Source organism: Stegastes partitus, unplaced genomic scaffold (genome assembly GCF_000690725.1).
Source record: "Stegastes partitus isolate 25-593 unplaced genomic scaffold, Stegastes_partitus-1.0.2 Scaffold1071, whole genome shotgun sequence".
NCBI classification, from domain to species: Eukaryota; Metazoa; Chordata; class Actinopteri; family Pomacentridae; genus Stegastes; species Stegastes partitus.
Window position 1 is genome coordinate 162,320 of NW_007578802.1, and position 14,926 is coordinate 177,245.

Below are 14,926 nucleotides of genomic sequence, written 5' to 3' on the forward strand. Positions count from 1 at the left end.
GTTTCATCAACAAACCCAAAAATGAGACTTTGTTGTGGTCATGTGACTACAGTCCAGTTCTACAGCCGTGAACAAACACAGTTGAAATGTGAATGATGAACGTGTTGTCAGTGAATGGAGAGTTTCCGTTCTTCTAACTGCAGCTGCTGATCATATTTAAATACTGGAGTCTGAGGTCTAACAGCAGCAGCAGAACCTTCCAGCTCCTCCTGGGCCAGGTCAGATACGTAACCCCTGGTACTGGTCAGGAAGTCGCCCAGAAGGATCCTGACCGGATGCTGAACAACCTACGCTGGATCATGTTGCTGCAGCAGTAGTTCTACTCTGAGTAACTCATCTGGCTGCTGGTCTCTCCTTCTTCAGGTCCCGACCCAGAGCTCAGAACCGCAGGTGATGGTTGGAACAAACACCAAATCCTTCTGGTTTGGGTCAGTCTTCATCACAACGTCCTCATTACTGCCGATGATGCAGCGAACCACCGAGTGTCCTGAACACGATCCTCAGACGGTTAACTCAGCGCTGCAGAACCAGGTTTGGTCTGAGGGGGTCTGATAGAAACCAGGACAAGCTTCAAGTTCTGAATATCTGCTTATAAGTAGCCTGAATGTCAACCAGGTTCCTCCAGGACCAGGACCAGGACCAGGACCAGGAGGGCAGCGTCTAATAATTCATGATAATCACCTGAGCTGAGCCTTGACTTTCTGATGAGACACCGACATGATGTGGAGTCTGACACTCTGTGGTTCTGTTGGTGGAGATGTGAGAAGCTCAGCAGAACCACCCGTCCACTTATCCAGCCTGATGACTAATTACTGAGCAGTGAGTTCTGGGCAGTTAGCAGCGTTCTGAGGGGTTGTGGCCTGAGGACAGACGAGGCTGGAAGCGTTTTTCCAGAACCCGCTGCAGCTCGACAGCGTGACCGAAGGAAAAAGGCTCGTGTCCGACCCTCACACCGAGCTGGAAGATTAACCGCCAGCGGTCCGGTTCGACGAGCTGAGGACAGGCAGGCACGGAAAAAATGCTTTGAGGCGGCCACACAGCCGCAGACGGTCGGAGGCGAACAAAGCCGAGCGAGACGGTGGCGGACAGCAGCGGGTCTGGATCTGGATTCCTCATCTGGGTCCTCAGAGGGACGCTCAGTCTGCACACCGTCGTCCCCGAGGAGGACGAAACCCAAGCCGAGCAGCGAGAGGAGAGCGGACCGGGCCGGCGTCAGGGGTGAAGGAAAGGCAGCATTTTGACAGCTTGAGTCTCGGCAAAGAAAAAACAGAACCGGGCCGTGGTCTCTGCCAAATGTGCCGACGCAGCGGAAATGGAAGAGTGGTAATTGTGAAGATAAATGTTATCACAGTCGCACGTCGCACTCACGGCGCCCTGGATAGATTTACCGCCCAAACTCTGGACCAGGAACGACAGAAACCCTGTCAGACAGAGAGCTGGGTGTGTTTCTACCAACAAAAGGCCCTCAGACGAGGTTCTGACCTGCAGGACGGAGATCCATTCACAGACTCACAGAATAAAAACTAACTGTTAAAATCTTTTCACATAATTTTCTTATAAATGTCGGCTAAATATCTGTAGAACAACAATATTGTCATTTGATTGAATTCCAGTAAAATAATCAAATGTAGTCAGATGTGGTAAAAACCAGAATAAACATTTACAAACATTTTTGATGTGAATATTTGTAAGTTAATACTTTTTGTTCTAATTCTTTTTACAGTGCAGCTTGATCCTGAACTTCTTTAAAGCGTGTTTTCAGTGTAATATGATGAGTTTTTGGTCTGAACATGAAGACTTTTAACTTGAACCATCTTGTGCTGTTTTAATGAACACAAAACGCTGGACAAACAACAGAACAGCTCGCTGCGTCACATCAGTTTTACCGAGGTAGTCGTCGAAGGAGAACTTGTCGTTGTCCCAGATCTGGATGGTGAGCTTAGGAGCCAGCTTGGTCTCGGCTTTATCCAAGCTCCAGAAATGTTCCTGCAGAAACACCAAGAGGCAGGAGGGCGGGTTACAGAGGTGGTAAACATTAAAGGAAACCAGCATAAAGTGTTGCTCTGCTCATGATGGAAAATACAAATAACGTGCATTTCGTGAGAAAACGGTGTGAACACCTGCACATTCCCTCGGCTATCGGCTCAGTTTGTGGCTGCACAAGCTGTGGACCAGAGACAACACAGAGAACCAGCGTCCTCCTGTGAAGCTGCTTGTATATGACACCTGATGTGAACACAATGAGACCCGATGCCCGTCCAGCAGACATCACTGTGATCAGTTTAATTAGATTCTGTATTGCTAAACTGACATGTCTGTGTGCAGCTACACCACATGGTTCCGTGTTGCTGTCTGAATGTGTGCTGATGAGGGTTCTGGAGCAGCACTCCGTCGACACATCTCTCACAAGGCGGCCACTTGCCCCGGAGCCGACGCTCAGCGGTGCTATCAGACCCGTTAGCACCGGCGCTAGAATCACACCGGACTCTCAGACGCAACCGGATCGCTCTTCTTTCCATTCCCTCAGTCGTCCTCTCTATCTTCACACCCGATGGACGACTAATCTCCTGCGGCTTCAGCTGAAGACACTCGGGGAGGTTTTCCACAAACTCAAAGCTGAACTTAACGACCTCGCACACTGACGAGCTATCTGGTGAATTATGTGTCTCTGAAGAAAAGCATCAATTCAACAACTACACTTTGTCCTGTTAACTTTTCATTTATTTTTAAGAAAATAAAAGTGGAAATAAAAAGAAGAATGAAAAAAATGAAAAATAAATAATGTGGCACTATAAAGCAATATTTATGAAAAATGAATCCATAAAAGAAAAGGCTAATAACAGTAGAAATATAAAAGCAAACAAACAAAATAATAAAAATAATATTCATTTATTTGTTAAGGACGAAAAGCTCGTTAATGTCATTAGAAGTTGTCATAAGGCTGTTGTTTCTGTGTGTTGAATTAAAACAACATAATTGTGTGTAATTTTCATGTGAACATCCTGAAGGTTCTGCCATCTCCAGCCTCAACGAGCAGAACCAGGAGGACCGCGGCCAGCAGGTCTGCAGAACAATATCTTTGCAGATACGTGTTAAAACGTCCGTCTGGTTTGATGACGACTCGTCTGCTCAGCGACTTCACAGCGACGCTCTAAGTTAGATCTAAATCCTCTCCATGTGCTCACTGTGCATGACGCCGCAGCAGCAGCAGCAGCAGCAGCGGCGGCAGCAGCAGCAGCGGCAGCAGCAGCAGCAGCAGCAGCAGCAGCAGCAGCAGCAGCGGCAGCAGCAGGGGGAGTAAACACTCTGAACCGGTCACCTCATCGGCTGCCCTCTGGACACACTGATAAAGAAGCAGTGGTCTGGTGCTTCTAGTGGTGTGATGTGATGGAGAGTTTAACACATTTCATGACCTTGTTCCTGTTTGTTGGACCAACTGGTGGATTCTTCATGGAGCGACTCGGTTACATTTACAGTATTTTACCCTCTCAGGAGCCACCTTATGGGCAAATCTAACACGAAGCTGAGATAATAAGTTAGGTTGAAGTTTAGATCCATGACGTCCCTGCCTCTCTCTGAAGAAGGTGATTTACGTATGAAAGCCTGAAGTCAAATAAAACACCTTAACAAGGTAAAACTGGATGTTTTCTGCAGGGACGGCTCTGTGAAGAGCAGAGACTACAAGGAAGTGAAACTAGAGAACCCTAACCCATTCTAACGTGTTGAAGAAAGATCTCCTCACAGTCCCTTTAGTTTGATGGATTTTTACGTTTTTAGTGACAAAACCAGAATTCTGTGACGAGAGCAGCAGCGCTTACTGGATCAGAACATGATGCTGATCATCTCAGGCTTTCTTTGCCATATCTGACCGTAAATATCAAACTACAGGACTGTAAACAGCCACGTTTCTGAGTGAGCTGCAGACCGATCTGAGACGGAGGGTAAAGCTGTCATTTAAAGTTCATACTGTAGGAGTCAGAACCAGAACATGGTGACTCAGAGGACTAACGGAGCGACCAGAACACCAGTGATCCTCATCGATAGCAGCGCTGATCTGACTGACTCCACCACTGAGGGCTTCAGAACCTCAGAGCTGCTCTTTAAAGCTCCCTCTTGTCTTCTCAGCCGCTCCCTGACTGAAGACGCTGCTCCGAGCGTGAAGCCCGGCTCGGGCCGAGGCCAAAGCAAGCAGCCGCCGGCCGGCTTGTTGTTCCAGATTTCAGAGTCGTGTTGTTTCAGCGCTTCGTTGAGTCTCAGAGACTGAACAACGTTCACGTCGCCGCTCCGTCGTCTCATTACTGCTGCTAACTGAGTCCTCTGTAGACGAGTTAGAGGAGCTGAAGGTTTAAGCTCAGAGCCGACAGCAAGGCGAGGACCGAACACAGCTGCTCAATTTTAATACAATAAAAATGTCATGCACAGATTTGTGAAATACACATTTTTCATGTGGCCAATTTATTTAATAATTTTTACATTCAACATGTAAATTAATATGTTTTATGAGACATTATTTTTAATTTAACAAAATACAAATTAAAAAAATTCTGATTAAACATCGAAAAAGAGCAAAATTATGGATGTTATTTCTAGTTTATGGTTGACGTGTTAATAATCATTTTTATTGTATTTTACGAGATATTATCAGTAATTTAGCAAAACAGTAACGAGTGTTTTCAGTAACTAATGATTTTCTATCAAATTCTGGCTAATGTTTGTAAAATAAGGATTTTTTAAATTGTATTTAGAGTTTAAGTCTGTTTTTTGTGGAGTTTGTTCAACTTAATTTGATATTATTGTTTTTTTATTGTAGACAATATAAATATATGAAATATAGATTTTATTTTACAAAAACTATTTAAAATAACAGCTAAGAAGGATTTACCATCATTAAATCATTAATGTGCAGAACAGCAAATATCTGTAAAGTTTGTTTTTCTGCTGATTAAATAAAGAACAAATAATCAGCTTCTATTATTAACATGTCGATTAATACCTCTAATATTAGCACCTGGAATTTAACAACCAATTAACAGTAAATTGTTAAAACATAAATAAAAAATTTGTGTTTAAATTTCTTTTTAAAAAATTTGATGTAAATTTGAACGTCCGTCTTCTTCATGTCGTTTGTGTTGTTTGTGTGGCTGTGTGTGTTGTTGTGTGTGTTGTGTGTGTGGCTGTGTGTGTGTTGTTTGTGTGTGTTGTTGTGTGTGTTGTTGTGTGTGTGTTGTGTGTGTGGCTGTGTGTGTCTGTGTCAGTGCGTGGCCACCTGTCCAGGTGAGCCTCCGTTACCTTGCGATCGACGACGCTCAGCTGCTCAGCAGGTAAGTAGTGGAAGGGGAACAGGAAGCGGTAGTTGAAGTTGCCCTCGCCGCCCAGCGAGCGGTAGTGGACGTCCGTCTTCTGCTTGTTGTGCTCGTGTCCGTCCAGCCAGCTGACAGACAGTATTGATCGCCGGTCAGTCAGAGCAGAAACAGGAGGATCAATGAATCGATCGATCGATCGGTTCCGTCGCCTCACCCTTTGACGTAGATGTCGCTCATCTTCTCGCCGCTGATGCTGACATCGTCCAGGATGACGTCGCTGGTGTTCCAGATGATGCAGCGCAGGAAGAACCTGGACAAAAACCAAACATATTGATCCGCCTGTTCGTATCGATCACTAGTGTTCAAGATGGCTGAAAGGCTGCTGGACCTCCTGATTGATCAGCTGACTGACTGATGGAATAATCAGAAGATCGATCGATTGGTTGTTGATTGGACTGACTGAATAACTGATCAACACCATCACTTGCTGACCGATTGATTGACAGGCTGATTGATTGACAGGCTGATTGATTGGCATGTTGCCTGCCTGTCTAATGGACTTATTGATTAGCATAACTGTTCACTGGTTGATTGATTAAACATGCTGACTGACTGGTGGACACATTAACTGACTCACATACTGATTGATCAGTGGACAAGCTGACTAACTGCTTGATTGACAGACTGACAAGCTGATTGGCTGATTGATTATCAGGGTGTGCGTGTTCGTACTTCTTGGCCTTGCGTGGCGTGACGTTGAACGGGGGTCCCGGCGGTCCCAGAGACTTGGGGAAGATGTCCACCCACATCATCAGACGGCCCTAACGGACAGCACCAACAGCCAATCAGAAGGCAGAGACAGAAACGGCAGCATGAAGCTGTACAGCAGAGACAAAGACGGTGCTGGACGGCTACCTGCTCGATGTCCGGCTGCAGGGGGCTGTACAGGGCTCTGGTCTCCACGTGTTCTGGTACCAGCCCCTGGTTCCTCAGGATGTGCAGCGCCAGCCGCTCCTTAATGGGGCCGAGGTGGCGCTTGGACACGTTCTGGTCCTCTGAAAACAAACAGAGATTAGGGTTTGAGCGGAGGCCGAGCAGTGGGCGGACTGGGAGGCTTCACACTGGAATCATTCACCGACAGCGACACACGAACACGAGCTGCTCCTCGACTTCTTCTGCATCACGACTGGAGGAGGAAAATCCAAGCTGCGTCCAAGCAAAATGAAAATATCAAAAGTTTATGACCGTAAACTCAGAGTCACCTCGGCTGTGAGGAAAGAGGAGGGAAAGACTGAGGAGAGGAAACTGAGGAGAAGAAGGTCAGCGAAGGGAAAAGGAGACAATGGAGGTGAGATATGAGAGGAAGGTAGGACGGGAGGAGAAGAACTGAAGAAAGAGGGAAGCAAGAAAGGAGGGGGAGATGGAAGGAAACTAAAAATGAAGCAAAGAAGGAAGAGAGAGGAGATGGAGAGAAATGTGGGCGAAGCAAAGATGGAAGAAGACAGAAGAGCAAACACAAGTAGGAAGGAAAAACCAGAGCAGAGAACATGTGGACAAAAACAGAAAGAGGAAGAAGAAATGAAAGGTGAGAAGAGACACATGTTAGAACAGCCTTTAAAAGAAATCAGTCAGCGAAGAAAAGAAAAATACAAAAAATACAGTAAAACCGTTTTATTATCACACATTATAACAGAATTTGCATTTGTTAAAGCACTTAATTTAGATTTTTCTTTTAACAATCAACATGTAAATCAATACTTTTTCTGTGATTTTACCTGTAATTCAACAAAACAATATTCATCATCGTTTTTCTCCAGCAAATATCTTTAAACAGTGAAAACAGAAAAGAGGGATGAGAGGAAAAGTAAAGAAGGAACCAGAGCAGAGAGCGAATAAAGAAAAGAGAAAAGATAGAGAAAGAAAAAGCAGAGACCTGGAGGGAGGGAGGAAGAGCAGCCGTTCAGCCAATTAGCAACCGCGTTTGACGGACAGCCGGCTGACGCACGGTAACCGCGGCAACTGTGGAAAGAGAACGCGGCGGCGCTGCTCGCTAACCAGAAGACGACCGCGATGTTGACGTTGGCTCGGCCGCGCTCGCACAAGGTCGCGCCATAAATCACCAGAACGACAACCATGAGCTGGCAGAGGAGCCGCCGTGGAACATGTGTGGTGGAAACGGACCCGAACATTTATCTGACGGCTCTGCTCTTCAGGTGGTCCGCTGGCCTCGTCCTCACACCGAGGAGGACCGGGGGGGACCAGGGAGGACCATGGAGGACCATGGAGGACCATGGAGGACCGGGGAGGACCAGGGAGGACAGTGATGGGGAGGAAGAGGAGCAGTCATGGAACATGTGGTGGAAACGGACCCGAACATTTATCTCACAGCTCTGCTCCTCAGGTGGTCCACTGGCCTTGTCCTCATGCAGAGGACCAGGGGGGACCAGGGAGGACCGGGGGGACCAGGAAGGACCAGGAAGGACCGGGGAGGACAGTGATGGGGAGGAAGAGGAGCGAGATGAGGGAGGACCAGTGTGACAGAGGACCCAAGAAGAGGATCAAGTGAGATGCATTCTGGGAGCATCGGCAGCAGCTTGATGCTTCTGGAAACTCCTGGAAAACTTTTAACCTCACCGTTGAAAACAAAGATTCAGCAGCTCATGGGCTGTTTCACAATATGAGCTTCTAAACGAGCCGCCATGTTGGTCCAGTTTGAACCCAGGAGCAGATAGTCGTCCAATCAGGTGCTGCCAGTGTGAGAGGGCGGAGCCTGTTGGGGATACACCTGTCCTACCTATGGCATGACGTGAAGCGACTTGGCGTGGCGTGACATGTTGTGGGTTAACGTGACATGCAGCGTGATCTGATGAGTGTGAGATCACATGACACGGCGTGATGTGGGCAGTTTTCAGCACTTTACTGTTTTACTGTTTTTAATTTTATGCTTTAAACAAACTTGTCCATTAAATACACTGAACGATGAAATGAGTCTTTTCTGCTTTTCCTGAACGTCGTTTCTTAATTTCTGTTTTTGCCCCTGAGCTCGTTCTTTATCCCAGACTCACCGAGGTCTGCCGCCGTGTACCGCTGCCCTCTGAACCAGACCGAGTCCTCCTCGTAGACGGGTTTCCTCAGGTTTCGTCGCTCACACAGCCTGAACAGCAGCTGCCTGGGCGTCAGCTGGTCTCTCCACTGGTTCACCCCGGACCTGAGCCACCGCAGACACAAACACAGCGTCTGAATGTCCGTGGATGTGCGCTGCATACATCACACCAACAACTTGGCCCGGTGCAGGGATCCACTCACACACAGTAGGTCTGCGGCAGGCCGCACAGGGCTCCGTATCTGGACAGGAAGCGGTTCTCCAGGTCGATCAGCGTCTCCCCGATCTTCTCGTCTTTGGTGATCATGTCGTGGTCGTAGAGCATCACCCGGAGGTCCTTCTCCAGAGGGAGGGAGCAGGTGAGCTCGAACAGCCTGGGGATCAGGAACAGAAAGTCACAGCAGCGCTTAAAGGATCCACACCGAGGTCTGTGGGAGCCATGTCTGAGATCTAACGTGGGGTGATGAACAACGCTGGACTCTAAACTTCAACCAGTGACGTCATCTGTGTGATCTGTCGCTGGGATGACGTCATGATTTGTGACATCGATGACGTGGCATCACCTGAAGACAGCTGGGATGTCAGGCGTCACCATGACAACATGATGCTGTGTGATGACGTAAATGATGCAACAGGATGACAGTTATATTTATTAATTTCATTTTGTAGCTAGTTTTATATTTTCATCTTGTCCATTGGACCTTATTCTATATGTATTGTTGCACCGACCCACCAGAACAAATTCCTCGTATGGTGTAAACTACACCTGGCAATAAATCTGTTTCTGATTCTGATGTAAGCTGACGTGACGTGTTGGTGGCGTGACCTAATGTAACCTGCTGGGACGTGAGGAGTCACGCTGACATGAGGAGACGTAACGTGACATAACCTGATATCTGATAACTACTTTTACATTTTACTGATGTTTCCCGTCGAGCTGGTTTTACAGAAGCTGCTTTCAAACATCACATAAAGTCCAGCAGGAGAGCTGTGTTGTGTTTCTCTCTGTATATATTTATGTTGTTGTTTCTGCAAAGTGAGAAACAAGCAGAGTTCTGGTGAAAAGAACTTCTGAAGACGTCTCATGTCTGAAGAGAGCGACGCTAATCGACTCCTCACACTTTAATTAAGGCACAGGAATATGTCACGTCAGGACTTTTCAGTCGGTCGTTGAGACTGGCTGTGATTGGTTTGTGTGTAGTGCCCCCTACTGGTGTGAAAACACAAAGAGGACAGGAGGAGGGAAAAGAGACCAGACGGTCTCTGAGATGTTTCACACATGCTGTGCTCTCAGGTTAAATGTGTGTTCACGGAGCAGATCAGTGTGTCTGAGCTGTGAAGAGCAAATCCACCGTCTAGGAGCAACGCAGCAGCAGCTTGCTTCTGCTGAAACCACAATAACATGACAGTTAAAATACCTACTGAGGTGAGAGGATTGTTAGATGACAAAGAGCTGCTGTGTGATGATTTATCAATAAAGTTATCAGTCAGCTGATCAACAGAGCAACAAAGCGTCTCAGACTTTCAGCGGATGTGAGGCCTCGTTTTCAGGGAGCATCAGTTGGTTTGATTTGATTTAAAGGCGTTTATTTCCACTAGAGTGCTGTAAAGGTTTTCACAATGAAGGGAAGGCGACACATTAAAGCTTAGTTTCAGCTAAAGAGTAGTTCCTACAACGCTGAGTCTGAAAAACGCTCTGGTTTGTTTCTATTTCTTTTAACTAATTCAAGCCCAGGAAGCAGCAACGGTGCCCCTTTAAAAAAACATAGTGAAAGGAAGAAATGTTTTGGGGAACAAGGAGAAGAAAAAACAAGCAGAGCTTCAGGAGATCCAACTGTTGGGCACTTTCAGGGCAGCTCCACATAAATTCAGCTCATTTAAAAAGGTTCCAACAATAAGTTATTATTTATACTGAGAATATTTTCAGCAGCTTTCTAAAGCAGGCATCTAACATATGAGGGGCCTGTACCTCAAACACATTCATAGTATGAAGGTGAAGCTTTAATTGTAGATAAAAGTCAACGCGCTGATAGAAAAGAGGAGAAGTCATGTGACCTGTTTGGTCACAATAGAAGCTTCACGTCTGTGAGTCAGACCAGCTAAAGGCGACTCAACACCCCACCCACAGATTCACGTTTAGTCCAAGTCCATCAAACTCCTCAACTAAGGGATCAGAAGGAGCCTGCAGATAAAAAAACTGTCCAAGGTAGATTTAAATGTCTGTTTATCTGGTCTGTGATGAGTCAAACTGAACCTGAACCTGAACTGTACTCGTGGATCTAAACGACGTGCAGAGAGACAAATAAAACGACAAAGAAAGCCTCCTAAGGTCGGACATTTGGTTTCAGCCACAGGGAGAGAAACAGCTCCAGGAAGGGATTTGACTGGTCGTACTTTCCGAAGACGGGGTCCAGCGTACAGGGGATGTAGTTCTCATGGTCGCTGATGGTCTTTTTCCCCAAACTGATCTTCACGTAGGGGTCACACTGGAACAGAGCGGGACAGAAGGTTTGCATCACATCCATTAATCTGTTCATGTGAGCATCCTGGTGGCCTCGAGGCCTCCCGTCCGTCCCCCCTCCTACCTTCCCGTTGGTGTCTTTGGGCTGCAGCCCGTGAGCCTGGATGATGTAGACCCGGACCAAACACTCCTCGATGCCGTTTGGAGGGAGTTTCCTGAACTGTCTGGGGGGAGCCGGAGCAGAGGGGTCGTCTGGCAGCAGGTAGATCTTGAACATCCCCTGATTGGTGGAGCAGAGGGCAGACAGAGTTAATGGAAGTGGAGGGTAAGGAGGCATCTGAACCACCTCAGCTGGATCCGTTCACATCCACCCTCCTGAGATACTTAAACTCCGCCGTGACGTGAGACGATGAGACATTTTTTGACGGACCTTTAAATACGATAAAGAAACAGAGCGCCGACTTCACAGTGAAGAACAAAACTCTGACGTCACCTTGAACTCTCCGACCACGGACGGATCTTCTCCTTCATCCTGAGTCTTTCCTCTGTACAGTTTGAATGTTTGGCAGAAATCAGAGAGACCCTCGAAGTCCTCCACCTTCTCCAGGTCGTGGTTGTAAATCTGAGGAAGAGAGAAGTGGCAGCGTTTATTCAGATGTAATCGGTTCTGCTGAGATGAAGAGAAGGACGGTGAGAAGAAACAAAGAGTTTAAAAGAACAGAGGAATGTAGAAGGAGAGAAGGAAAACTAGCACTTCACACTGTACAAGAATGAAAAGAAGAGGAAGGAAGATGATGAGGAGATTACACAACCCAGAATTAAAAAAAACTGTGCCGAAAAATAAAAAAGTGGATCATTATAACATTCAAAACCAGTAAAAACAACAACAACAAAACAAATATGTGTGAAATAAAGACCTTTTCCCTCCTAATTTAAATCCTGTTGAAAATAGAGTAACTTTAAGGTCAGAAAGTAAAAGAATGGATTAAAAATACAGATTTTTTAAACCTTTTTTTTAACAGTCAACATGTAAACTAACACGTTGTTTCTGTGGTTTTACTAAATATTACCTGTAATTTAATAAAACGAGAACATTTTGTAATAAGACTCCAAAACAGAAGAGGCTGGAATCGTAGAACAAACAAAACATGACAAAGGAAGCTGAACCAACATGTTTTCATTGTCAAACCCTCACACAGCGACTTCTGCACCTTTGTTTTCAGCAGCGGAGCACAAACCCATGACTTTACGTGGCATCATAAGTGAGTTTTAGCCAGAACAGCTCATATTGAATTAACTCTGCGGCCAACCAGTCGCCTCCTACACAGCGTGACACACAGTCGGTGAAGTCTCTGAGCGCTTCGATGCATACATGTTGGGCAGGGACGCTCTAGTGTCAGAGGCACAGAAAGATTCATTCGTTTTCATTAGTGCTGTTTGTTAGCATCAGTCGCACACCCATGGACGTACACGAAACGCAGCGGAGACGCGTTCACAGAGGAATGAGAAGGGTTAGACGAACCAGACTACAGGCCCAGTCTGGCTCAGCTCAGGCTTCAGTCTGATTATCTGTTAACCAGGACCCAAGGCTAAATTCTGTCAGAGAACTTCATGTTTTCTGACCTGGAAGTTTTTGTATTTTCACACTTTAAAAACAACATCTGACCTGTGGAGCCAATTTAACGGTTTAATATCTCCAGAAATGAAACTCCAACAGCCATGAAATGTGGTGACAGAATATCTTCATCAGATCAGAACGAATGAATGGATCCAGCAGAGCACACATTTTTAATTATTGGACCTTGAAAATTGAAAAACAAGTGCTGAATTTTTCAACCCAGAAAGTTCCTGTCAGTGTCTGTCTATGGATGGATCCATGTTTCTCCAGCTGTTGAGGCTCCAACATCAGCAGAACCTGATGTGGTGATGTTGGACCAGACCAGGTTCCAGGTCCCAAAATGTCTCATAGTTGTCCTTCATGACTGAGATGTGTTTAAAATGACTCAGAATTCTCCAGAATGACTCTAAAATGTCAAATATTAATCCCAGAATTACCTAAATTGTCCAAAAATTGTCAGAAAATGATCCAAAATTGGTCTAAAACTGACTTAAAATTGTCCCAAACTACTTAAAATTGTTTAAAATGACTAAACGAACTGGGCCCAACATTACACCTAATTGTCCAAATAAACAATAATGAACAATCATTGGCCACTAAAAATGGAAAAACAAAAGGGCAGAATGTCCAACCAGGCTGGCGCTGATCCACAAAGTTCCTGTCAGTGTCTGTCTATAGATGGATCCATGGTTCTACTAGAACCCAGTCTCTGGTCACATCTCACCACCTGTTGAGGCTCTAACATCAGCAGAACCTGATGTGGTGAAGCTGGACCAGACAAGGTTTCAGTTTTTAGATATTTTGACTTAAAACTGTCCAAAATGACAACAACAAATGATTATTGACTCTTGAAAATGGAATAAAGTAGAAATTCTTTCAACCTCGGCTGGTGTTGGGGAGCCAGAGAGAGAACCTCTGCTCTCCTATAAATCACCCATAAAACTCTATGACCAAACAATCATCTTGTTTTCAAGTTTCTCTCAGGATTGAAGCGGTAATAGTTCAACAGTGACGACTTCTAAAGGCCTCGTCCTTGATCTGCGCTGAGACGAGCCAAAGCAAACACACGGAGTTCCAATATTATTATTCATTTTATGCCCTTAAATGAACTAATAGGTGCAGCAACAATCTCATTACTGGACGACGTGTTTCTGCAGCGCTGTCAGAAATAAAAGGAGCAGCTGTCATGTCTTATATGAAGGACATCAATTGTTGGATGTGTGGTTTCTGTAAGTTATTGCAGAGATGCTGGTTGAGCAAATTAAAACGAGTTGAAAGTGGGAGGAGAAAGGTTATGAAAGCAGCGAGACGCATTCCATCTACTGCAGCCTCCCGGTTATTAACCAGCGCTTTGTTAGGAAAGAGACGTGAGGAAGATGAGAGCGATGAAGGTCTTTGGTGGATGTTTTGGGAGGAGACGGGACGGAGGGAGGAACAGGACAGAGAGGGGATGATGTAAAGCAAAGAAAGGTCTGGAAACAGCACTTCATTTCAACACTGCGACGCCAAACCCAGTGCCGAGGGAGAGGGGAGACGAAAACAGGGAGAGGGGAGACTGGACAAAGCCCAGGAGGCTTCAAACATGCATAAAAACCGACCAGTTGATTAAATCATGTCCCACAGAAAACAAATTTAAAAACCTCTTTCCTTCAGTAGAATCTCTCCAATAAATTACAATCTGTTCCTCAGAGTTTGATCCTCATGTCTTTGTGAATAAGCTACCAACAGGACTTAACAGTAGTTAGCCTAGCACTGATGACGTAGCATGATGTGGCGTAGCGTAGCTTGCCTTGGTGTCATGTGACATGCTATAGTGTGGCGCAGTATGTGTAGCTTAGCTTACTTAGCTTAGCCAAGAATGTTATCCGGCCGTAATGTGGTGTGGCATGGCGGGATTTAACGTGACATGATGTAACATGATGTAGCCTGATGTAGCGTGACGTAGAACGATGTAGCATGATGTAGCATGACGTAGCCTGACATAGCCTGACGTGGCCTGATGTAACATGATGTAGCACGATGTAGCCAGATGTAGCATGACGTAGCATCGTGTTATGTGTCATGACACATGACGTACCATGTCATAGCAGGTCTAATGTAAGCTAACTTAGCTAATCCAGGTATCGTTACTTAGTTATGATGTGACCTGGGGTGGTGTCGTCTGACATATGTTGACATGGCGTGATGTGATGAGACATGGCGTGAGATAAGCATTTCATAGCCACTTAGGCTAATGTAGCTCAGACAAGTACTGCTACTTGACATGATGTGACGAGATGGACCATGACGAGACAGGACATAGCGTGATGTGACTTGGCTAACTTAGCTTAGCCAAGTACTGTTACTTAGTCATGACGTGGTATGAAGTGGTTTGGTGTAACATAGTATGTTGTGATATGGCGTGATGTAGCCTGACATGACGCGACATGGCATGATGTAGC

At 45.8% G+C, this 14,926-nt stretch overlaps 1 protein-coding gene across 2 annotated transcripts in view; it reads right to left on the reverse strand.

Annotated features, from left to right (window-relative positions):
• The window catches only part of dysf (dysferlin, limb girdle muscular dystrophy 2B (autosomal recessive)), an 89,726-nt gene that overhangs the window by 2,741 nt on the left and 72,059 nt on the right, over positions 1–14,926 (reverse strand). For both annotated transcript variants that reach the window (XM_008295693.1, XM_008295694.1), the window contains exons 43-52: positions 11,361–11,489; positions 10,992–11,147; positions 10,801–10,892; positions 8,610–8,780; positions 8,369–8,511; positions 6,219–6,358; positions 6,036–6,124; positions 5,518–5,613; positions 5,290–5,431; positions 1,887–1,986 (exon numbers count right to left, since the gene is read on the reverse strand). In XM_008295693.1, coding sequence (XP_008293915.1) covers positions 1,887–1,986; positions 5,290–5,431; positions 5,518–5,613; positions 6,036–6,124; positions 6,219–6,358; positions 8,369–8,511; positions 8,610–8,780; positions 10,801–10,892; positions 10,992–11,147; positions 11,361–11,489 — 1,258 coding nt within the window. The remainder of the gene's footprint in view (positions 1–1,886; positions 1,987–5,289; positions 5,432–5,517; positions 5,614–6,035; positions 6,125–6,218; positions 6,359–8,368; positions 8,512–8,609; positions 8,781–10,800; positions 10,893–10,991; positions 11,148–11,360; positions 11,490–14,926) is intronic.